Source organism: Eurosta solidaginis, chromosome 3 (genome assembly GCF_040869045.1).
Source record: "Eurosta solidaginis isolate ZX-2024a chromosome 3, ASM4086904v1, whole genome shotgun sequence".
NCBI classification, from domain to species: Eukaryota; Metazoa; Arthropoda; class Insecta; order Diptera; family Tephritidae; genus Eurosta; species Eurosta solidaginis.
The window spans coordinates 25,039,388-25,062,599 of NC_090321.1; the positions used below are offsets into that span (position 1 = coordinate 25,039,388).

The 23,212-nt window shown below is 35.5% G+C and overlaps 1 protein-coding gene across 5 annotated transcripts in view; it reads right to left on the reverse strand.

The window, feature by feature from the left end:
• Window positions 1-4,381: 4,381 nt before the first annotated feature.
• Window positions 4,382-23,212, reverse strand: part of bin3 (bicoid-interacting protein 3) — a 305,604-nt gene continuing 286,773 nt past the window's right edge. For all 5 annotated transcript variants that reach the window (XM_067771262.1, XM_067771261.1, XM_067771260.1 and 2 more), the window contains exons 8-12: window positions 21,286-22,645; window positions 19,075-19,258; window positions 17,638-19,010; window positions 17,415-17,561; window positions 4,382-16,409 (exon numbers count right to left, since the gene is read on the reverse strand). In XM_067771262.1, coding sequence (XP_067627363.1) covers window positions 15,600-16,409; window positions 17,415-17,561; window positions 17,638-19,010; window positions 19,075-19,258; window positions 21,286-22,645 — 3,874 coding nt within the window. In that variant the 3' untranslated portion in view covers window positions 4,382-15,599. The remainder of the gene's footprint in view (window positions 16,410-17,414; window positions 17,562-17,637; window positions 19,011-19,074; window positions 19,259-21,285; window positions 22,646-23,212) is intronic.

The following is a 23,212-nucleotide window of genomic DNA, read 5'->3' on the forward strand; positions in this document are numbered from 1 at the left end:
AATATGAACCTTAACATAATGAACCTTAACACAAGCTTATGCATTATGAATAGATTGGATGTATTTTTATAGAGAACGGTAGAATGAGCGACACTGGCGACATCTAATATTGAAAAGTAGCCAACTCCCAAATTTTGTTGCAAGCAAACCATAAGAAGAAGAATTTGACATTTGATTTGGCTAAAGGTGTTGGCACAGTTTCCAAGTGAAATTATTTTTCCCACTGGTTGGTTAAAAACTGCAATATAATAATCGAATACGACACAAAATATGTTAGCAAGTATTTTTGTGGTATAGGGAGAATGTATATAACAGTGCTTCGCGAAATTTTGTATGTGAATGGGCAAGGCTTTATAAACTGCAATTTCCAAGTTTGAAGTTCCTTCATATTTACAAACGCAACATCCTGGTTGATTGTGGCGATGTTATTGGAATGCATAAGCTTGTGTTAAACGCATCTATATGAAAAATGTCATTGTGCCGCGGCCTTTATGCATGATGGGTTGTTTGCACACATTTTTATGGAGAACGACAGATCGCGCGACACTGGCGCCATCTGCTATGAAAAGGAGCCAACTCTCAAATTTTGATGCTTTGCTTGCAACAAAATTTGAGAGTTGGCTCCTTTTCATACCAGTTGCCGCCAGTGTCGCGCGATCTGTCGTTCTCCATAAAAATGTGTGCAAACAACCCATCATGCATAAAGGCCGCGGCACAATGACATTTTTCAAATAGTTCCTCAGGGAACTTGGGGGTAGTGAGGGAGGGAATGGCCTGAAGGTTTAATGTGGCCACATAAATCGTTCCCGAGATGGTCGGGCTAGCACCTTAATGGTGCTATGGTACCGGAGCGTAACGGATTTGTATCCGGCAAAGGACCATCACATCGATAACACTCACCAAAGCCTTCGGGGAGCAACCTTATCGCTACAACAACAACAACAACAACAAGAATTTGACATTTGCTTTGGCTAAGGGTGTTGGCACACTTTTCAAGTGGAATTATTTTTCCCACTCGTTGGTAACTTTTCTAACATTTTCCGCTATTAAATACTGCAATATAACAAATAAATACGACGAAAAATATGTTAGCAAGCATCTATATGAAAATTTTGATTGTACCGTGGCCTTAAATCACGATTACTTTGCTGATATTCCTCCCGTTCCAATGAAGCATGATCCAGATACGGATAGAAATTTAACATGCAAATGCAACAACAAATTGATCCATATGGATTTAAAATTTTTTCATTTGAGAAAAAATTTGTCATAAAAATAATAAAGATAAAATAATTATTGTTAGGCCTTGATCTCGGTTCGAACCCGCGATCTTACAAGTCATTAGGACGATATAACAATAAAAATTGTAACATTTTCCTTCATCTTCCAGAAATTTTGCAAACTTGTTTTCAGAAGCACACGACATTTTTTAAAATGATATTTCAATAACTTACCAACTTTTTTTTATAAAAAAGGCATTAAATACGAAAATCCTATATTTTAAAATATTTTGGAGATATGAACCGAAATGGCCACCAAGTTGAGGTGACAATTTTTTTGTGCGTTATGAGTTTCATAGAAAAGGCTCTAATAATCTTTGCAACTAGCGGTGTCCTTTGCTTCTGTATCTCATCTGATTTTGCAGATATCAGCCAAACTACGCTCGCTAGATGTGTCCAAAATCTGATTGTACATGGCGTATTCCAAACAAAAGGTCCAGTTGCGGAGATGTTACACAAAAAGGGATCCAGATAGGTTCAAAATCTCCTACAATATAACTCTCGGTCAAATCGTTCACTTGCTCATAAAACTGTTTCTAGAATTTGGTAATCTAAAGAAAGGCGCTAATATGAAAGTATGTATAGGAAAGCTTTCACTTCGTTGTAACAAACAGACATAGTTTGTAAATGCCAAGTAAGCACTTATTAAGGTTCTTTGGTTCACAATCACTTTAAACTTACCTGAACTTTTCGCATAGTTTAACAAGTAAATTTAAAAACTTCCTGCAGGATTATATATACTTTCTTGCAGAGCTGGGGAACTTCGATTAGAATTAGAAATCATTACGATTAGAAAAATAAAATAATCTAATCATTAGTTTTTTTTGATTCTTTAATATTTTAGATTACTAATTGATTAGATTAGAACTAATCAAAAATCTAATGGCGATTAGCGACGATTAGCATATCTAATCAAAACTAATCAAAACTAATGAAAAAAAAATCGATTAGATTTGTCGATTAATTTTGATTAGATTTGATTAGATAAACTATTTTGAAATATTTTTGTTGTTTTTTTCGTTTTATTCATAAAGTAGAAAACTTAAAAAGAACTTTTATTCAAAATTTCACTGTAAACATAAACCTTATTAAACAAGTAAGGAAGGGATTGTCTTCGGCTTATAGCCCTGGTCATTTCGGTACACTTATTGGTGGGTCTATCTCCACTTTTTCTCATACTAATTGTAGTATAAAAATTAAAGGCACGTTCTGAAAAAAAAACATGAGATTCTCGACGCTTTAAATATATGCTGATTTATATTACATATGTATCACAAAAAGTTTATATTCGACTTCATTACTACCAACTTTTCAAAAGAAAATTCAGACAATGAATTCCGTCTGGGGGTATTGACTATTACAACAAATGAAAACAGCCTTTCGACGGGCTCTGATGACGTAAGCGGGGTATTGAACGCTAGACACGCTTCCTTTAGTGCACCATATTTATTCCAAATTTCAGGACCTGGTGTTAGGTAGTTCAAATACGCATATAGATGACTGCTAGCCACTTCTTTGAACCCGTTTGACCCGTTTGGTGTATATACAAAAATAAATGAAAGAAAACATAATAATTGAAATTCAATTATTATAGCCGGTGTTATGCTCATGAATTCTTAAATATAAGCAAAAATAAATAAATTTTTTTTTTTTAATATTTCAAAGTAGTTGATCTAATCAAACCTAATCAAAACTAATCGAGAAATCTAATAGAATGTTTTTTTGATTAGTTTTTATTAGTTTTGATTAGATATGCTAATCGTCACTAATCGCGATTAGATTTTTGATTAGTTCTAATCTAATCAAAAAGTAATCGATTAGTATAGCCAACTAATCCTAATTAATCAATTATTCTGCAAAATAAAAGTTTCTAATCCAATTATTAATCATTAGGATTACTAATCATTATTCCCCAGCTATGCTTTCTTGTTACAACTCAGCTATCGGTTAGAAAAATCGCTGTTTGCTAACGAGATTAAACCGTTTGCATGAATTTTATTCATTATTAATTACAATCGATTATTCGACTAATCAACCATTGTGAATGATGACTAAGTGTGATATCTTATCTGGCAACTGCCTGACAGGATGTTCAATAGGGCTACTTTTTAGCGTTTTGATAGGGTGTTCAATATGGCGGCTGATAGAAAGAGATACAGAATGAGACAGCGATAGTCAATTACAAATCAGGTGATCCAATCACTTTGGAATTTTGACGTCTATGCAGAAGATATCACACTTAGTTATCATTCACAATGGTAGCAACTTTTGCACTGATTGAAAATTGATTAGCTATTTGCCGTCTTTCAGTGAGTTTTACAGCTCCGGCTTACGCTCAATTCTCACGGGAATGCTCTGGATCATTGAGAATTGAGAAGCAGATGTCGTGATATTTTCGCACACGTGAAATGTGATAGGCAGATGTCGCCGCTGTTTTTCATTTAACTCATACGGCGAAAGGCTAAGCAGCGACATCTATTTTTGAAAAAGTAGGTTTATTAAAGGCAGCGTTGCCAAACTAAAAAGAAGTAATTAACAAATTATCTGGCTCACAAATTGAACCAGACTTCTATCTGGATTTATCTGGCTCAAATCGATGTTGTTGCATTTACATGCAAAATTATTTATCTGGCTCAGGATTTTGCCACCGGATGATAGCTAGTATTCGATTTCAACATCGACTAACTGTCATAGTTCGGATATTGACAGTTTCAAAAAATATTTTGTTTGTCGTTAAAAAATAAAATATCATAAATTCGATCTTTTATCAAAAAAAAGTAACAAAAACTGAATTGTTTGCTGCAAAATGGGGTTTCGAAAACAGTATGAAATTTCTTCTCTTGTCACGAGCATGCCAAAGAAGCAAAGTGCAAAATGTGTGAGCTGCAGAAAACTTACAATAACTCCAGAATGCCATTATGAATTGCAAAAGTCATGGGGGAAAACTTCACAAACGACTATTCGAGTGATCTAATCCGTTATTGATCGAATGCAAACAGATAATCGATTAGTGATACTCGATTTTTTTTAACTAAACAACCTTGGTTAATCGACTAGTCGATTATTCGAAACCCTGATTATCAAGATCTCTATTACACATATTTTTGGTTTCATTTTTTTATTCGAAAATTCACTTTATTTTTATTTCATTAATTATTGTTTAAATAATTGCATATAAGATACATTTTAAATTTATTTATAATATTCATAAGGTTAATTGTTTTTTTTTTGAATTCATATTCCTTTTTTATGCGTAAAATATTTTTTAAAATACTTTAAATATTTCCTTTTGTTGTATATGTATGTATGTATTATAATATGCTTACTAATATATCATCCATACAATATTATTTTGTTTTTTTGTTTTTGTGAATAATTTGATTTCATTTGATTTTACAATATTTGCTTTTTAAATAATATTAATTTTAAATACTTAATTAATAAATACATATCTATATGTATGTACAATTGTATTAAAAATAAGTAAGAACATAGAGAATGAGTGCTGGAAAAATCACTACCACACATGCATACATATGCGTCATAGATGGGCAGTTTTCACTATCATGCAGAACCTGTTAAAAAAAATGTTAATGGGATCTCAGACTAACTAGTGTTACAAATCTATGGTTCATTATTAGACCTAAGGTGCCAAAAAGGTATTAGTGCTATAGTAACTAGATTTTCTCTAGCTCTTAAGTCGACAGCTTTACATATGTTTGACTATGAGTATGCATTCTTTCGCTACACTTGCAAGCTTACCCCACTGGTTCGGAACTATTGAAAAACGGGATAAAATCGTACGAGAAGCAACATGCAGAATTTTGGTCCGGTGCGGTAACAATGAAATAGTACCAACATAAGAACTAGATCTAAGATGTAAACTTTTCCACTAGTTCGGAACTATCCAAATAGCAGGGTTCGTGATTTTGATATGAATGAATTACGAATCCAAAAATAAAATGTATTTTTTATTTGAAAGTTTTTTCAAATCAAAGATATTTTTTATTTGAATCGCCAGCCAAATCAAAAATACTTTTTATTTTTTATTTGATTCAACATCCAAATAAAAAATATTTTTTGTTGGTTTTTTTGCGATCAGTTCAATAATTTTTATTTATTATGATTTCAGACTAGCCTACACATTTTTTTTATTTTTTATTTATTTGATTCTTCAGCCAAATCAAAAATTCTTTTTATTTTTTATTTGATTCGGCATCCAAATCAAAGATACTTCTCATTCAGGGCTGTCATGGAATCCAAGTCGGTTTTGCGTTTGTCGGAATTACAAACCAATATTGATTTAAATTGGTGTCATAAACCGTATTTATGCACCGGCAATTTTGATGTTAATTTTTTTGGCAAAATTTTATAAAATACTTGTTTTGTCCATTTAAACAGAAATAAACAAATTTATTGACATCAAAATGGCATCAGCAGTTGTAGCATTTATATTATTGGAAGAAGAAAGATGCAAGAGGGTTAAAAGGAAAATTTTTAGAGATCGCAGCAATCCATTTAAGTTGCCAGAGACAGCGTAATTAAAAATATTTCTTAATGTGGGTTTCTAAATATTTATAGTGTATTTGCAGTTACATTGCATACTATCGCATAAACAAAGAGGCTATCCGAATGGTATTTGACACCATTAAAGGACGCTTAACTGGCTCGAAAGTTCTGCACGTGCTGCAACTAGAAGCTACGTTACGATTTTTAGCTGAAGGATACTATCAAAGATCAGTTGGCAAGTATTCTAGCGTAGGATTCTGAATGTAGGTAGAAGCATGGTGTCAACGATTTTAGATGATGTGCTTCGTGAAGCCGTTCGCAATATCTGGATGTTTCTCCATAAATTCAGTTAAAATACTGTTTTGAATTGAATTTTTATGTTTTCCCCTATTACGAATGAAAATTTATGTAAATTTACATTTTTTTTTTTATAAAATAAACCTTTATTTACTTACATTTTTAGAAAATACTCAACTGCAAGAGAAATACAACTAGGAAAAAATTAAATCCAACAGCATTTAACTGATTGGATTGTTTCCGATAGCAAAATCGATATTATCGGATTCGGTGACACCTAAAACCGACACTAATTCCAATTCGAACATTAAACCGATAATATTGCATTTCATGACACCAAAGTAATTATTTTGTCGTTCTTAAATCCGATTCCGACAACAATTGGATTCTATGACAGCCCTGATTCTTTTGGGTGTCTAGCCTTACACATCGGCTTTATCCCAAAACGTTGACTGTGGTTGTTGTAGGTGCTCCCACCATACCTCCATGCTCGGTGACGTTTCGGATGTAAATTCGAGCTACGACCTTTTCCTCCCTCCTGTAACCTGATCTCCCTTCTGGTCACAGCTCCCATCGGTACCCTATTCCTCTTTCATTCAGGGCCAAGTTTCTAATGGAGCAGGGGTTATTTTGAAGCTCAAGACCTAAAATACGTGCCTCATGCTTTATTTTATAGGATAGTATATATTGAGAGAGAGCAACTCGATAAAATCCGTACTCATTAAGCCGTTCATTATATACACTAGACTGGGTCGATGTATTAACCGATATCGCGCCATCGATTTTTCCATAGGATTTGGGCTTGGGAAAAAAAAGTTCCACTAAGCATACCCAAAAAAAATTATTTTCAAGCCTGCGAAAAAAAAGGGGGAAAGGGTAAATTTTTCGACCAAAACACTCACCAAAACATCGCCAACGTTTTTACAACAGTTTTTTAAAAAAAAAAAAAATATATTTTTTAGCTCGAAAATTATTTTTTTTGGGTATGCGTAGCGGAGCTTTTTTTCCTGAGCCCAAATCCTATCGAAAAATCGATGGCGCGATATCGGTTAACTTTCGTCCATAGAAATCGACCCAGGTTAATATACACCTTTTTTTTTTTTTGCAAATATAAAGTTTGCCGGGCGGAAATTATGGTCTAAAATAAGCTGTGTTTAGTTTCACTCAAATTGGATTACACTTAAACTGACACATTGCATTTGAACATTTTTAAAACCAAATATATGTAGATGCAACGTTCAAAACTCAGAAAATGCGATTATAAAGGTAAAATGAGAAAAACTGTTTTGGGTTTGCGATTTCGCGAAGTTATCGACCTTCAAAAAAAAAAAAAAAAAAGAAACCGCCATTATTGTACTATTAAAAAAATCTTTAGTTTTTTATATTGAAGCATCGAAAACTCCCACCATATAACGCCTTTCAATGAGACCCACAGTTTTTGAGAGAGAAGTAGAGCACACTTCAGAATCGCATTCTGATATGTTGCAAAATATATCAATTGAGAACAACTATTTTTTTTTTTTTTGTGGGGATAGCAAAGCTCAATCATCTGTACATCAAATTTCATTTCGGGCCAGAAATTGCATTATGCTCTACTTCTCAAATATTTGTCTACTCAAAAAACACTATAAGCTCTAACACCAACACCAACAGAGGATATTTAATTTTGGCAGTTCCATATACAAACAGGAGATTTTATGCGTAGTACGAAAATGGCGTGTACTTGTTTTTTAAAAGTCGACAACTTCGCAAAATCTCATGCCCAATAGAATTTCTCTTATTTTTACTTATGCCTGATCAGCCTAGCCAATCTATCATAATGAGCACGTAAGCGCCTGAACTACTTATGACTAGGGGGATAACCTATGACGAGGCCAGAGAGCTTGCCAAGGAACATATGCTATAGTGGCCCTAACCGGTCGGTTGTTGTTGTTGTAGCAGTGCTTCACCCCATTCAATAGGTGCGACCGATCACAAAATGTCATCAATATCCTCTAACGGGGGTCTAAGGAAACTTGCTGTTTCAACAGGGGTGGACCATAATGAGAGGGGTGGAGTTCACTGAGGGCCTGCTTGTGTTTTTTGGCTTCATACGGCTGATACAGTTCTAGTGAGACATACCCGCACAAAATATTTCCTTAAAATATCTCAAAATTGAGGGCCTAGTTTGCGTTCGAGCAGACATACGGTCATGGCAAAATCAATACAGATCATCATCCTGATCATTTCCGTATTTTTACCGGTGGGTCTATATCTTCTCCTTTAAGATCTAACAATTTCGAGATTCGCACCAAACTTAATGTACATATCTATTTGCATGAAAGGTGTAAAAAGTACATATATTTCATTTGACTGAAAATCCAATAACAAATAAAAATTGTATTTATTGGGCTGAAGAATCAAATACAGAATTATTTATTTGGACGTGGAATCAAATAAAAAATTCAAAGTATTTTTGATTTAAAGTTGGATTTTAAATCAAAAGGGATAAAGATTCACGCAACCCTGCCAAATAGTGCCAATAAACCAACTACTTCTGGTATCTAGTTCGGAAAAGGTAATGCAGCTGGGACAATTTCCACACCCTAGGACATCGCCATGTTAAATTCGCCAGTAAAAAGCATGTAAAAGGGATAGAGGGCGAACTAGTAGTGGTTCCGAATGCACAAGGAGCGCATTAGTTTTGAAGTAGAGATTTTCCCTACACTATCATTTGCGCTAAATAACATTTGAATGCATTTAAAAGCTCGTTGCAATAAATATTTGTTGAACTAAGATTTTCTTAAGCTGGTATATAAGATTAGTACATAAAAATGAGAAACATCTTGGTTAAGCTCATTTTTACTGCATCGCGCCTTGTCTAATGGATTTGACTGAAAATGGAAAAAAATGCCATTAAAATTTTTAATTTTTTTTATTTTGAGTTGTAATGGAAATAGCCCATCTATGACAGACACTCTACATATTATGAATGTATTAACCAATTCAGAAAATATATTCTTTTTTCTTCTCCCAAATATGCGTAAAAGTACTGGTCGCGTGTAAAAAGGGACTAATCAGATATGAGCTAATAATAGTGAATTATGTGTAGTTCATGTTGAATTTAAAACGCAAGATTTAGCACTTTCGAACATAGCGTTCAAATGCTAAGGAACAGTGCTACGAAGTACTTCTGGCATACAAATCTATAAGAGGTATTAAGCTGATTTACAAAAAAATTAAAATAGCTTCCCTGCAGAGAATCGCTCATTTTTTCGAACTAGCGCAGAACTATCGTAGTGACGGAGCTAGTTCTAATGCTGTCCCCTCGCAGTGCTTTCTGCTGACACTTTAGCATGGAGAAAGCGTTATTTTGCTTCTTCTAAGTGAGATATATAAACCAAACGCAGCAGCTTAAAAAGCTGGCGAACATCACCCCAATTCTAAACAAAAATTCCGTGCGAGTTTTTTCCCTTCTGCCATTCCTCGTATTCTAAATAAAAATTCCTTGTGAGTTTTTTCACTTCTCCCTTTCCTCTTATTCTGAACAATGTACATTCTACCACAGTATTCTCACTGTTAATACAACAACCACAATATTCTTTATTTTAAGTCCAAAAGTATATCATAAGCAACGGAAGAGCTCTTGGTATATTTGATGCAGCCATCCAGAAATTCCGTAAGGATTTTTTAAGGTTTAAATAGAATTTGGCATACGGCGAAAGGCGAACTCAACTGGACTTGGCCACCAGAAAATTGCTTTGCTGAATGAAGGCAGGCAACTCCGGCGGATTTGTGTTATCCCGCCGTCTTCTTCTTCTTATGCTTGTCTGTTGATGTTGCTGTGGCACCAATTCCTTACTCATTTCAGTGAATACCACATGAAATGGGATAATGTCCATTGTTGATACCTTATTTCTTAATTTCAAACCAATTTACAACAATAAATAAACTTTAAAATATTTTAAACAATGTAAGAAATGGGCAACGAAATTTCAATTGACAAAACAGCTGACTTCGAAAATTCGAAAATCCTATTGCCCAATTATTCTTCTGTCTAGGAGAAAAGAATTGGAGGAATTTTTCCGCGGGAATAAAAAAAAATCCGCGAGAACAAAATTCCGCGAGAATATTTAGAATTGGTTTGCATATTTTTTTTTTTTTTCGGAAAGGCGTACGAACAAACCCTCTGTTTATTTTTGTATGCATCTGAGCAGCTCTGGCATAAAATAAAAAGCTGGAATTTTAAATTATTGAATAAGCAGCAAACAAATCATAATAATCTCCCTTTCGATACTGACCTAAATCCTATAAGGCGAAGTTGTAGGGTATACCTGATAGCACACCATACCGAATAAAGGAATGGATGAAGTCTGCTACTACATGTTTCACTTTTTGGTTCAGACATGCGTGACAAAGCAACGAAGACCTAAAATCACACCATACCGTGTAAAGCAAGATGTAAGGTCTTGAATGTAATCTTGAAAGACTTCGCTTGAGGCCTCAATTGGTAAGAGAAATGAGAAAATGTTCAGTCAGACATGAATAGGATAGCTTATCTTACATGAACGGCAATTAAAACATCCCCAACCACCTTAAAAGGATGATCCTCACGAAAAACCCCGAAGCGGCTATACAGAATTTCAGTGCTGAATACATGCAATTTTAACTAGGTTTCGCTAAAAACGATGGTATTGTAAGTAAGATCGTGGCTAATTAGAAGTAGGTGAACCATTTTAGCGTTCAAATTCCTTACATTTCGGCAATAGACAGTGAAGCAGATTTCACTTTTCAGTTTTTGTCGCTCCAATGGTAATAGCAATAGAATATTTCACTGCACCTATCCACCATAAGCTGTGGTATTTTCGGATCAGATGTATCGTAAGAGTTGCCGAGTGTTATTTTTTTATCTATCTCTAAGCGTTTCAGATTTAGTAGGAAAACAAGCGATTTAACGTTTGTAAGTAACTGCTTTTGAAAGTTGTAAAAGTGCTAAGCCGGCAGTCTTAAGCTCATATTTTTGATTCTCTCTGCAACGATTAAGAATGTATGCATGTATGTTCATACATTTTGTAGCAACAGCAGCTGTAATATTTTTTAAGCGTTAAGTTTTTGAGTTAAAATTTCTATTAAATCTCACTAAAAGCTTATAATTAGACATTAATGTTGTTACATATGTGTGTATATATGTATGTAAGTTGATTATACATATTTTAGAAGCTTATGAGTTCATTGTTTTTGTTACGATTTTTGCATAAGTTTGTTACATAGCCATAAGAGGTGAAGTAACGCTTTAAATGCGGCGTGACGTAAGCGTGTCTGAGAAGCAGTTAGAATTGTGTTTATTTTTTATATATTTTGATAATTTTTTATTTATTTAGCAATATCTCTATTTTCTATTGAATTTACAAGTTTAACTTGTGCCTTGTTTTGCAACAAAAAAAAAAATTAAAATTTGCTTCTACTAAATGGAACAATTAAGGCATTGCTTCATTTTTCTTTTTTTGCGCTTTCTGCATAGGCTGCTTCAACGTGATTGGCAAAGTTTTTTGTATTTCTTTTCTTTTTCATAAGTATATATCGACTGCTGAGTAGAATATCACCCTATCTTCGTTTCCGTTTCGGAAACGCCCTATCTCAAAAAACGTTTATATAACGTCCAATTTCAGAAAATGCCCTATCTGAGCTCAAACTCAATACTTTTTGACATACGCTGCAACAGGGCGTTTTTGAAACAAATATTGAAATAGCGCGTTATTCAAACGTTTTCTGAGATAGGGCGTTTTAGAAACGGAAACCAAGATAAGGTGATATTCCACTCAGCATCGATTTGTTGTAACATATATTTATATATGTATGTATTTAAAATTACTTATAATTTTGTAATAGCTTAACATATTTGTTAAATATTTTTACGTATATGCAAGTTTTTATTTTTGTTGCTTTTATTGTGTATTCCTTTTAAAATTATTTTGTGGCATATAAATTTACGAAAAATATAAATTGAAATAAATTGTACAAATATTTGTTTCTTTTTTTTCTTTCAATTTCGAATTTATAAAAATTTTTATAAATAATTACGACTACATACATACGTTATTAAAAATATTTTAATCTAACGTTACTTTTACATAATATATATTTTATTTATTTCATATTTTAATCATTTGATAATCGTTTGAGGGTACTTGTTTTCGAGAATTTTCTGTGCGACGCATTTTGTAGTAGTTTAAGCTTCTGCCAAATAAAATAGCTCAGCGACGAGTATAGTAAACGTAGGAGGGAAAAAATAATATTACAGCTGCGAGTAAACATATAACAACATGAATGATTTTTAAATTTTATTAGTAGTTTTTTTATTTTTTATTTTGGTTTATTGAAATTATTTATGTTTTATAGGATAAAAACTGTGTTAACAAATTTCAAAACCGTTTTCGAAAGAATTTAAAAGTTCGAAAAGTTTTTAAAAATCCTCATGAAAATTTTGAAATTTATACTTAGTTTTATGAAATTTTTCGGGCATGTTGGTCAAAAAATGAATTAAGTAAAAATACTCGTAAATTCAAAGCGTTTTTAAAATTTTTGAAATATTAACTAAAATTTTATGAAGCCTTTTGTGTATACAGATCCATACAAAAACATTATTAATTTTAGGAAAAAACTATAAAAATCGTATTCGAAATTTTTACTTAGAATTTTATGAAACTTTTTGAACATGTACATTAACCTGGGTCGATTTGTATGGACGAAAGTTAACCAATATTGCGCCATCGATTTTTCGATAGGATTTGGGCTCAGGAAAAAAAGTTCCACTATGTATACCCAAAAAAATAATTTTCGAGCCAGCGAAAAAAAAATGGCGAAAGGGTAAATTTTTCGACCAAAACACTCCCCAAATCCCAAAAATTTTTTTTTTTTTCAAAAAACTGTTGTAAAAACGTTGGCGATAACAGTTTTTGAAAAAAAAAAAATATTTGGGAGTGTTTTGGTCGAAAAATTGACTCTTTCGCCATTCTTTTTTCGCAGGCTCGAAAATTATTTTTTTGGGTATGCATAGTGGAACTTTTTTTCCTGAGCCCAAATCCTATCGAAAAATCGATGGCACTATATCGATTAATAAATCGACCCAGTCTAATATACATATGTAGATCTAAAAATGATGTTTAACGTTTCAAGACAAAATTAGCATATTTTTTTTATATTGAGCTTTCAAGAATTCCTATTCCTATTTTCCTATGCATATTCGAACTCTAGCAAGATTTACATTTTCAAGTGCAAAAAAAGTTAAAACACCGCTAGCTAATTTTTTCAAAAAAGATTTTCGGAACTACCGTTGCTATAATATTTGATTTTAGAGCATAGCTATTACTTAATCATATTTCAAGCAACATCGTTAAATTTTAGGAATTTGAATAATTGGGATTTCAAAGATTTTTTTAACTTTGGGGTTTATTAAGCTTGAGGCCAAATTGTTAAAGGAAGCTTGGTTTTTTCAGTATTTTTTTTCGAGTTCGAAGCATTTTCGAAAATTTAGTAAAAATTATTCTGAATCATGTAACTTGTATAAAAATAAATTAATATATATTTCTATAAATTTCGGTTCCAATATGAATAAAAAAAACATAGGAAAAATTTAAATGGCCACGCAACTCGGCTGCCAGTTCAAAAATTCAGGGCGCTTTTGAGAAAATGCCAAGAAAAGATGTTCACCAAACAAATTCTGAGCTACACTTTTTAAAATTTGATATAAGGAGTTTTTGAACTGGTGGCCGAAATAGTGTCATTAAAATCCAAGGCGTTCAGATTAAAACGTTTTTTGATAGTTAAAAATAGGAAGATCGGTGTTTTACAAACACAATACAACACTTTTCGCACAGAACTCGAAAATATATACGCTATGACTACTAGAAATTATAAAGATATATTTCAATAAGTTATGCATGTATGAATCAGAGAACTGCAAAAATCACAATTTTCTTGATTTAATCAAACACTAAAACTTGCATTCACATTCAATCATGTGATTAAACTCATAATTGAATACACTCACACTTGGATAAACTCATAATTGAATAAACTCAGCATCTGTCTTTACTAGACTCCGTTAGCATGATTGCGATCGAATGACCGAACAGGTTTTGCGTACGATTGATATTGATCAAACGAAGCAAGCGGAGAATAAAATCAACACGAGAATTAGTATCGTTTTGAATCGTAACCAATGTTTATATGTCGCTTGTCACCGTGACGTAAGGGCAGAAGAATCATGCAAATATTCAGACGCATGGAGCATGGATATTTGCCTTTTCATTCCGATGATGTAATCGCTGTTGAGGCAAACGAGCAAATGCCTGAATTGATTATATTCACGCATACAATAAGTTGGTTGATTTTAAATCAATGTTGATTATGTTCGTTTAAGCAAGTTGGATCATTGAACACGATCATGTTACCGAATGTAATCGAACGTTGTTGTGTTCGATTTTTGCTGTTCTCTGGTATGAATCCATGTATCCATCATTTAGATTTGAAAATATTGATCAACACTAACCAAAATTGTTCACTTTGAGCTAAAACTTTTTACGCTAACAAATTGCTCGAAAATATAAACAAAATATTTAGTTCGAAAACTTAAATTTTCTAAATCGCATAGCTTTCAGTCCTAAAATATTTGGTATGCATGAAAAAGAAATGCCAATTGTCGAAACAAATAACGAAAATAAGGAGTTTAAAATATTTAACATTTTATAGAGTATTCTAAATAATAAATCACAAATATTAGCAAATAAATGCACAACAAAGAGCTAAAAAAAATGTCGAACAATATTGGCTAAGCTCCTTCCAAGGTTTTTAGTTTGCAGATCGATAGTGATGCCGTATAGCAAATTATTTTTGAAATTTACTCTTTAGAGCGCACACAATTCGCAAATATTATTTTCATTAAACTTTAGAAGCAATTTTAATTTAACATTTTCTAGTATTTGATCAAATGACAACAATGTCTGAATACATATGTATAATATCTTCGAAATTCTCAAAATCGATATTCGAACAAATTACAACAATTTCTGCATGCATACAAATATCTTCGATACGTTCGAAAACTTGAATTTTACATGCGCAATACATAAATAAATGTAATAATACAATATAACTATTATATAAAGTGTAATTAAAAGCTCTTTACATTGAAGCCACCAAATGATAAAAACAAGTAATAACTTTTAAATTTTGATTTTTCAACACCTGCATTGTTTTTCTGTTTTAGCTAGTCTTTTAATATTAATAAATCTTAAAATAAGTATGTTATGTATAAGTATATATATATATATATATATGTATATGTATATTGTATTGTAAAGTTAATCATAAGCGTCTTCAAAACGTTTGCTCTTAGCATACTCCAGAGGCTGTCATAGCCTATAATCCATAAATAATCTGTCATCCCCACTACTAAATGCAAGCGCATTCAAAAATCACCAACTAATTTTCAATACATGCATGTCACCATCTAGTATACTTGACAAACAAAATTTAAGCATCATTTAAATCACAGTAATGCTGAACGCCAACACCTTCTTGTCCAACAGCACCGCTTGCCTCATGAATTTCACCATTCACTACCAAACTATCACTACTGCCCGCCGCAATCATATGCCCATGCCCATGTTGCTGCTCATCATCTAATAAGAGCGCCTCCTCCACTAATGCATCTGTATCACTGCTATGTTGCACCTGCGGCGATGATGAACTCTCACCACAATTTGTCGCATACACATGTTGCATACGCCCAATTGGCATCTGATTTGAATCATCTGTATCCGCATCGCGTATCGAACTAAATGCACCACCCGCACTCGCATTTGGTGATGAGGTCTCATCATTTGGTGGATAAACGTGTCGATGATAACTACCACCACCACCACAACCATCACCATCCAATTCGGCATCACGTACGCTACCAAAGAGGGGCGTATGCGAAGAGCTATTACGCAAGCTGGCGGGTGGTGACCACACAGTTTGATAAAGTGGTGAGGCAAATACATACATATGATTTAGATATTCAATATCGTAAGATGGTAAATATGAATCGGTCTCTAGCGGATTATACATTGGCTGATACATGGGTGTTTGACGGCAACTGTAGGGGCCCGAAGTGCCGCCCGTATAGTGGGGTGTGTCATAGGCCTGACTACGTGTCGATGACATGGCGTATGTGGCTAAGCCCGGCGGACGTGGTGGCATTGTGGCATAAATACCGCGATAAGCTTCAAATGGTGTTTGTGGATAGTAGGCATCACTCCAGCGTATATGATTTGGTGTGTAGTCGCCTTTGGCGTACAACTGAAATAAAAAGCAATTGAATTAGTTTATACGAATTATTCCGTTAAGGGTGTTCCATTTCACTATAAATCAAAATCACATTTTTCTGGGTATTGGACCTAACCAATTTTGTTTAGAGGGTGATCCGTAAGCGAAAATTCCTTTCCCCGTTTTCGAAGTTCGAAATTTTCCTACATTTGATTTGGTTGCATTTAACAAATTTTAAAAATAAAACTGTATTGATGGTCTGCTCTCTTTTCTTTTAATTCAGAAGTCCGAAACATGTATTCCCATGCATCTTGATCCGCTGAAGCCGAATCCGTCAACATAATTCGGCGAGCGGGTTCCGCTTTGGCACTAACTTCCAAAAACGTTCAATTGACAGAGATTTTATCCATTTTTTTTTTTTTGTGGTTAGGGCCGAGCCCCGATCTGTTACCCAATTTTGAAAACAGACTCGGATTCAGTGCGTCGAGAAAATCTTGTGATTTATTTTAAGATCCGACAGATATTTTTTTTCGTCTGACAGTCCATGTGCACAACCACAAAAGAAGTTTCCAGATCCTATAATGCGGCATTTGATTGCCAATTAATTTTGAAGCACTGAATCCAAACCGCCATCAGAATTGATCTAATGGGTCATGCTTCGGCCCTAACCTCAAAAATAATCAATGCGGATTTTAGGGTTAAGGACCTGCTAGGCCAATTCTGATAGCGGATTCGGATTAAGCGCAACAAGCACATCATTACCAAAATCGCCAACGTTTGTTTTTTTGTTTTTTTTTTTTTTGTGTAACTGTGGAATTTATCATCTTTAATTTAGATCTTACAATAGAAAAGAAGGCAAACCACTCCTTTATTTTTGTTTTTCAAACATAATAAATAAATTAAAACTAAAATGGGTCAAATTTCGAACTACGAAAGCCAATATCTACATTTAGGAAGTTAATTTCGAAAAACGGAGAAATTGGTTAGGTCCCATATCCAGCCGAGTGTAGTACATTGCTTCTGTTGATGTTTACTTACTTGTATGGGACGACAGAAGCCTTTGCTCAAATGCCGAGGTACACCCAGTGTATAACTGTGACTGAAGCCAACCTCTGAACTGAGTAAGTATTCGTGAAATTTGTTGGGAAAAAATTCAATATTGCGGTAATTTTGATAGATTTCGGGCTGTGTGTAGATATAGATAAGATAATAAAGTTATAAAAGCATGCTCTTAATTTATTTCAATACAATCTAAACTTACAGTTAAATTTTTCTTTTTCTTATAACTGGCCCAATTTTGAGCTTCCAATATCAGCTTGCCTCCAGGACGTAATTGATTGAACATTCGCTTGAATGCCATTTTCAGTCCATTATCGCCGAAGTTCAAATGTATCCACTTAGTAACCGACAAGCAAAGTATGAGATCATATTGCTGCGTATCGTTAGCCAAATGCGCCTCATCTTCCAGCACATAATTTTGATGGCGAAAGAAGACATTTTGTGGAAATTCATTTTTACACTTGCGACCACCTCCTGCTGTACTGCTCGCTGGTGTTGCATTACTCGCATGGCCTGGCGTATTTGTGGATGCGGCGGGAGAATGACTATCATGTGTATGGGAGGCAGGCGCTGCAGCTGGTATGTCACCATATGTAAGTGGAAATGATACCGGAAATAGATCAGTGGCAGGTACATGCAATGCTAACAATTGTTGCTGCTGAGCGGTCAAATGATGATGATGATGCATGTAAAGATGATGATGAAGATGGTGGTGATGATGATGCATCTGCGACTGTTGTTGCTGCTGTTGTTGACGAGCCTTCTGTTGTGCGGATTGTTTAGACTTTTTACGACGTCGCGTCTTTTTTGGTTTACTTGCGCTAGCGGTCTTATCACTAACGATATTGGCAGTGTCTTTTGTGCTTGCAATTGGAGCGTCTTTTATTTCTTCTTTTACACAACAGCCTGTTGTTACATTTTCAACTTTCTGCGTTGACTTATCTTCTTCTTTCTTCACACATGCAGGTTGATCTGCTTTCTTTATTGTTGTTGTAATTGTTGTTGTTGTCGTTGTTGCTTTCGCTATTTTTTCTGTGGGTATGCGTACATACAAACCGAGATTGTGTCGCGCACGCGCCACCAATTTTCGATCAATATCAATGCCCAATATGGATTTGGGGGCAAAATTACGCGCAACTGTTATAGTCATATGACCCACATTACAACCAATGTCTAGGATGTCTTTATTTTTGAATAGTTCTATATGACGTTGAAACACTTGCAGACGTACATCTACCAGCTCATTGAGATTACGCAAACCAAAATAGCGATCGTAATTGCCATATTGATACTTCATACCATCGGGGCGAAAATTTGGCACTTTTGGGAGCTGCACAATGGCACTGGATTTGTTAGAAATGCTCGCTTCGCTCTTTCCAGCAACAACTGGCACTTTACCGTCTTCAGTTGGCAATGTGGCAGAGTTTTCTACAGCGCTTGCGTCCACTAGTGGTTCCTGTTCACCAGCCGCGACCGATGTAGCACCTGATGTCGTGCTGAGCGGACTTCCTTGCCCGCCTTCGGAAATTGTTTCTTGTTTGCTGAAGTCGGGCGTATCGACGCGTAAAGTGCCGGCTGCGGGAGGAGAAAGGAAGTTTTATTAGAGGCTGATTTGGTATAAAATTTACTTTTTACTTACTTTCGCTTACAATGGGTTTTACTGCTTCGTCGGCTGGACTTAGCACCTCTGCTTCGCTGATTGAAGTGGAGCGGCGTGTATGTTTACGCGCACCTGTAGCAGCGAGACGTGGCGGTCGTTTCCACGCACCCGGCTGCGGTACAACAGGACTGACAATCTTGTCCATGACATCACGATGGAATTTCTGTTGGTGGGGAAAAGGAAATTAAAAAATAAATTTTGGTTTGAGATTTATGAAAATCAATCACATTAAAGGTATAAAATTTGGTTGCGAGCTGCAGCAAAGGCTTGAATTTGATCCCAAAGGAATCCCGAGTTATCCTTGAAAGACTCGATGCACTCCAATAGTTTAAATAAAACCAATGAATAATGCATGCTGTGGTTGTAACCGCAAAAAACCTACCGAAGGTTTAGGTGAGTGGGAAATTTTTTGTCGGTCAAAAATCGTGAATGACTGCCTAGCGAATGATTTTTTTGAACCCTCGAACCTTTGGGTCTGTGTATTATAGTCGCCTCTTATGACAGGCATTCCTATCGCGGGAATGGTTCAACCCCCTCAACCAGTTGGGATACAAATATATGGTAAATAATAGATCTTAGATCCTTCTAGGTAAACGTGTGTTGAGCTTAACAGGATGGAAAGAAACACTTCTAAGTTTGATGGGTCTGCTCGTTTACCATTAAATATTTCGAGAATCAATTATCACATTGGATGCCATAAACGTTTCAAAGTGTCGGTTGGGTCAAAGAGCTATTAATCGGACCCCCTACAATTTGATACATTTAAGTGGTAAGAGTAAATCGATTGCTAGGGAATTTGGCTGATTTGCAGCCAGGGAATATGTTTGAGCGCAGCTTTCGCGGTGCCCTGGAGCGCATCTGGAAGTAACGATGTCCTTACCACAGCAACAAGCGCTCTTGAGCTGAAGGAATATTTTTTTCTTATCTACCATTGCCCTTAATTGAGGCAATTGAAGTATGAAATTACAGAACGGTTTTTAATGAAACTGTCGAGTAAGTACATATCGCTAGAGCTGCGAGGTAGGCACGAGGTCATAATAGCCATGAATTTGTCATATAGTGGACTACATGGCAGATAAAGGGAGAAATACCGATAACACACCAATATCTAAAACGCAGGAGAGGATTGAGAAGCGTGTGGGATATAGCAACCAAACTACGGCAGAGGGACAACCGGGAGATGCGGGAAGGGAAGGGGAGCGATGTCACGAGCAGTCCCCGACCGTGGCATTTCTCAATCTTAACAATCCGTAAGGGTACATGTCCACCGCAAAGCGGGGATCTTTAGCGAGGAAGCTGCTCTATTTGGTGGGATAGTACAACGGAGTCAAACTGATTTTAGTAAAAACCACGTCAGCCTAAACTGGCTGAATGGAGTAGCTCCTAACATCCAAAGGCATGGCACGATTGCACGGTTCGAGAACTGAGTGCATTAAACTAACAGGGAGTTGAAAATTATTTCGATACACTTAGAGGGATTAGCACTACATCCTGCGAATAAGCAGGATGGCGGATAATAAGTAGTGCGCCGCAGATTACCTGTATTTATCTGTGCCCCAGGAAGAGAGATTTAAAGAACAATAACTATAACGCGTTAGCTAGTTAGAAAGGGACCCCGATACCGTTAGATTAACGCACCACCTATGGACCTAAAGCTTATAAGTCCAAGTTCTAAAAAAGCTGCCCTAATATTTTACAATTTACATAAATACAATGCATTTTTAAATCTAATTTTCCATCATTTATATTTTCGAAACAAAAATTACTTCTAAAACCCTCCCACACCCTGTACGCTACAACGCTCTGAAAAAGAATCTGTCGATAAAAACACAAAAGGGCATGAAATGCGCGAACTAAACAAAATCAAAACAATTAATCAGGTCTCCTACAAAGCTGAGCAACAACAAAAAAATTATATCTTCACCCATGCACATATCAAAACCTCAGTGAAATAACACGAACACACATACACATAAGCAAAATTTTATAAGAAGCAAAAATATATAAAAACACACAAAAGACCCCAAAGCACATTGACATTTACTTCGTACGTCCCACACCTCCAATTAACCTATGTACACCCAACCAACACACACACACATACATACATACATATTGCGCACCAACAATAAAAGTTTTGTTTACCTACTTTGATTTCATAATATTTTGTTTATCATCATTCTCACTCACCTTATTTTTCTGTGAATTATTGCTCTCACTTATTTTACGTTTCCTTCCGCCCCCAATTCCAACGAGCGTTCCTTGCTGTCCAATCCCTCCAGCTATTATGCTACCACACGTGCTGCTCCCACCGCTCAGCGTTGACAAAGTACTCGAATTCAATTCCAAACGCATATCACGATTGGCGCGCTCTCTTTGCAACGGGGGCAGGGCGCCAGGAGTAGGAGCCGTAGCAGCAACATCTCCAATACATCCCGCAGCGTTGGTAATCACTGCAGACACAGCAGCTATTCCACTTGCTCCAACATCTTCAATACCATCAACAGACACCTTTTTGCTCGCACCACTTAAGAAAGCTCCAGAGAATGTTGACTGCGTCAAATTACCGCCAAGATGTTTCACTGGCGATGTGCTTTTACTGTTTCGACGTTCAAAATGTTCCTCACTTATACTCACTGTATCATTTAATGCTGAGTTCAAAATGTTGCTCTCAACTCGCTCTTCCAGCTGTTGCTGGCATGCGTCGGGCGCATTCTCGCACGTGCTCTCCAACTGTACGCTTGTGCTTATAGTAGAGATGGTGCTAGTGCTATTGTTTACACTAGCAACTACACCAGTCTCACTTAAGTTCACGCTACTGTCCTGCAGTGATGTGGCTGATAGCGTTGTGGATACTGAAAGTGATGATAAGCTTGCGTTGGGTGTTTCAGTTGACATTGTGCTGTTGGCCAGTGCGGATGTATCGCTTTCGGTAAGTGACATGCTACCCACTGATGATTGATATGAATCATAACGTCGACGCTTACTTTTGCGATTCTTCCGATGACGATGTTTAGCACTGTGATGATGTGCGTGTCCACGCGATCCAACACGCTTCATAGGTGACGTCAGCTGCTTTTCATATTCCATTGAATCGACAGGATCGAGTAAATGTAAAGGATCGTGTATATTTGGGGGTATAATTACTTCCACTTTGGGTGGTGTGGTGATGGGAGATTGACGTGGCGTTGTTGCCGGTGTATTATTGCTCGATGAAGTATTTGAGTTCTCATTTTGTAAAGAGTTCAAATTAAGTGGATCAGATATGTTGCCACCGAGTAAGAATTTCGTTGGCGGTATGATGACTTCTTTTCGTAAGCGCTTATCAGGCAAAAAGAATTTGGAGCGTGTGCAGCAAAAATGTAGTGCGTTTACGGTGTTGCCAGATTGTGAGCTATTCGAGCTGCCACTTGAAGTATCTTTGCCGTTTAAGTGGCCACCGCCACCATTGCAGCCAGTCACGAGGCAACAATTGGTATTCGAAACAACACCGATGGAGTTATGAGCTGCGCCAGCGCAAAGAACGTGATGATGATGATTGCCGGAACCTCTGCAAAGAAATAGAAAAGTGATGCTTAGATATTTGTCACTTTGTACTTGGTTTTTGCGAAGCCGAGTGAGAGGCTGTGAAGCATAAAATATTTTTAACACGAGTTCCCGGAATATTTCATTGCCAATTCTGACGGTTTTGTATTTAGTGATCTTATATCTATTTATCTATTTATTTATTTAGTCTAGTAACAAATGTTTAGTACAGACACTTATGACTAAATTACAGAGACCAGCTTATATTAAGCTATGGAGAACACTAGCAAAAAGAATTTATATTATTACAGATTAAGTAATTTTTTAGTTTAAGTTGAAAAGCGTATTTTGAGTCGGAGAAATCAATATCCAAAACACTTGAGAAGCAATATATTTCTGATAGGGCTCTGTTAATAGGCGCTTTTGAGTTATAAACAGTTCTACTCAGCCCTATGAAAAAGATTTCAAAGTGACGGAGGTTTCTACAGGGAGTATTTAAGCATAGTCTTTCAAGAAGCAGCGCGCAGTCAATTTTGCCCGTGAAAAGACCGAAAATGAACCACGAGGCCAAAAGAATTCTGCGACTGTTTAG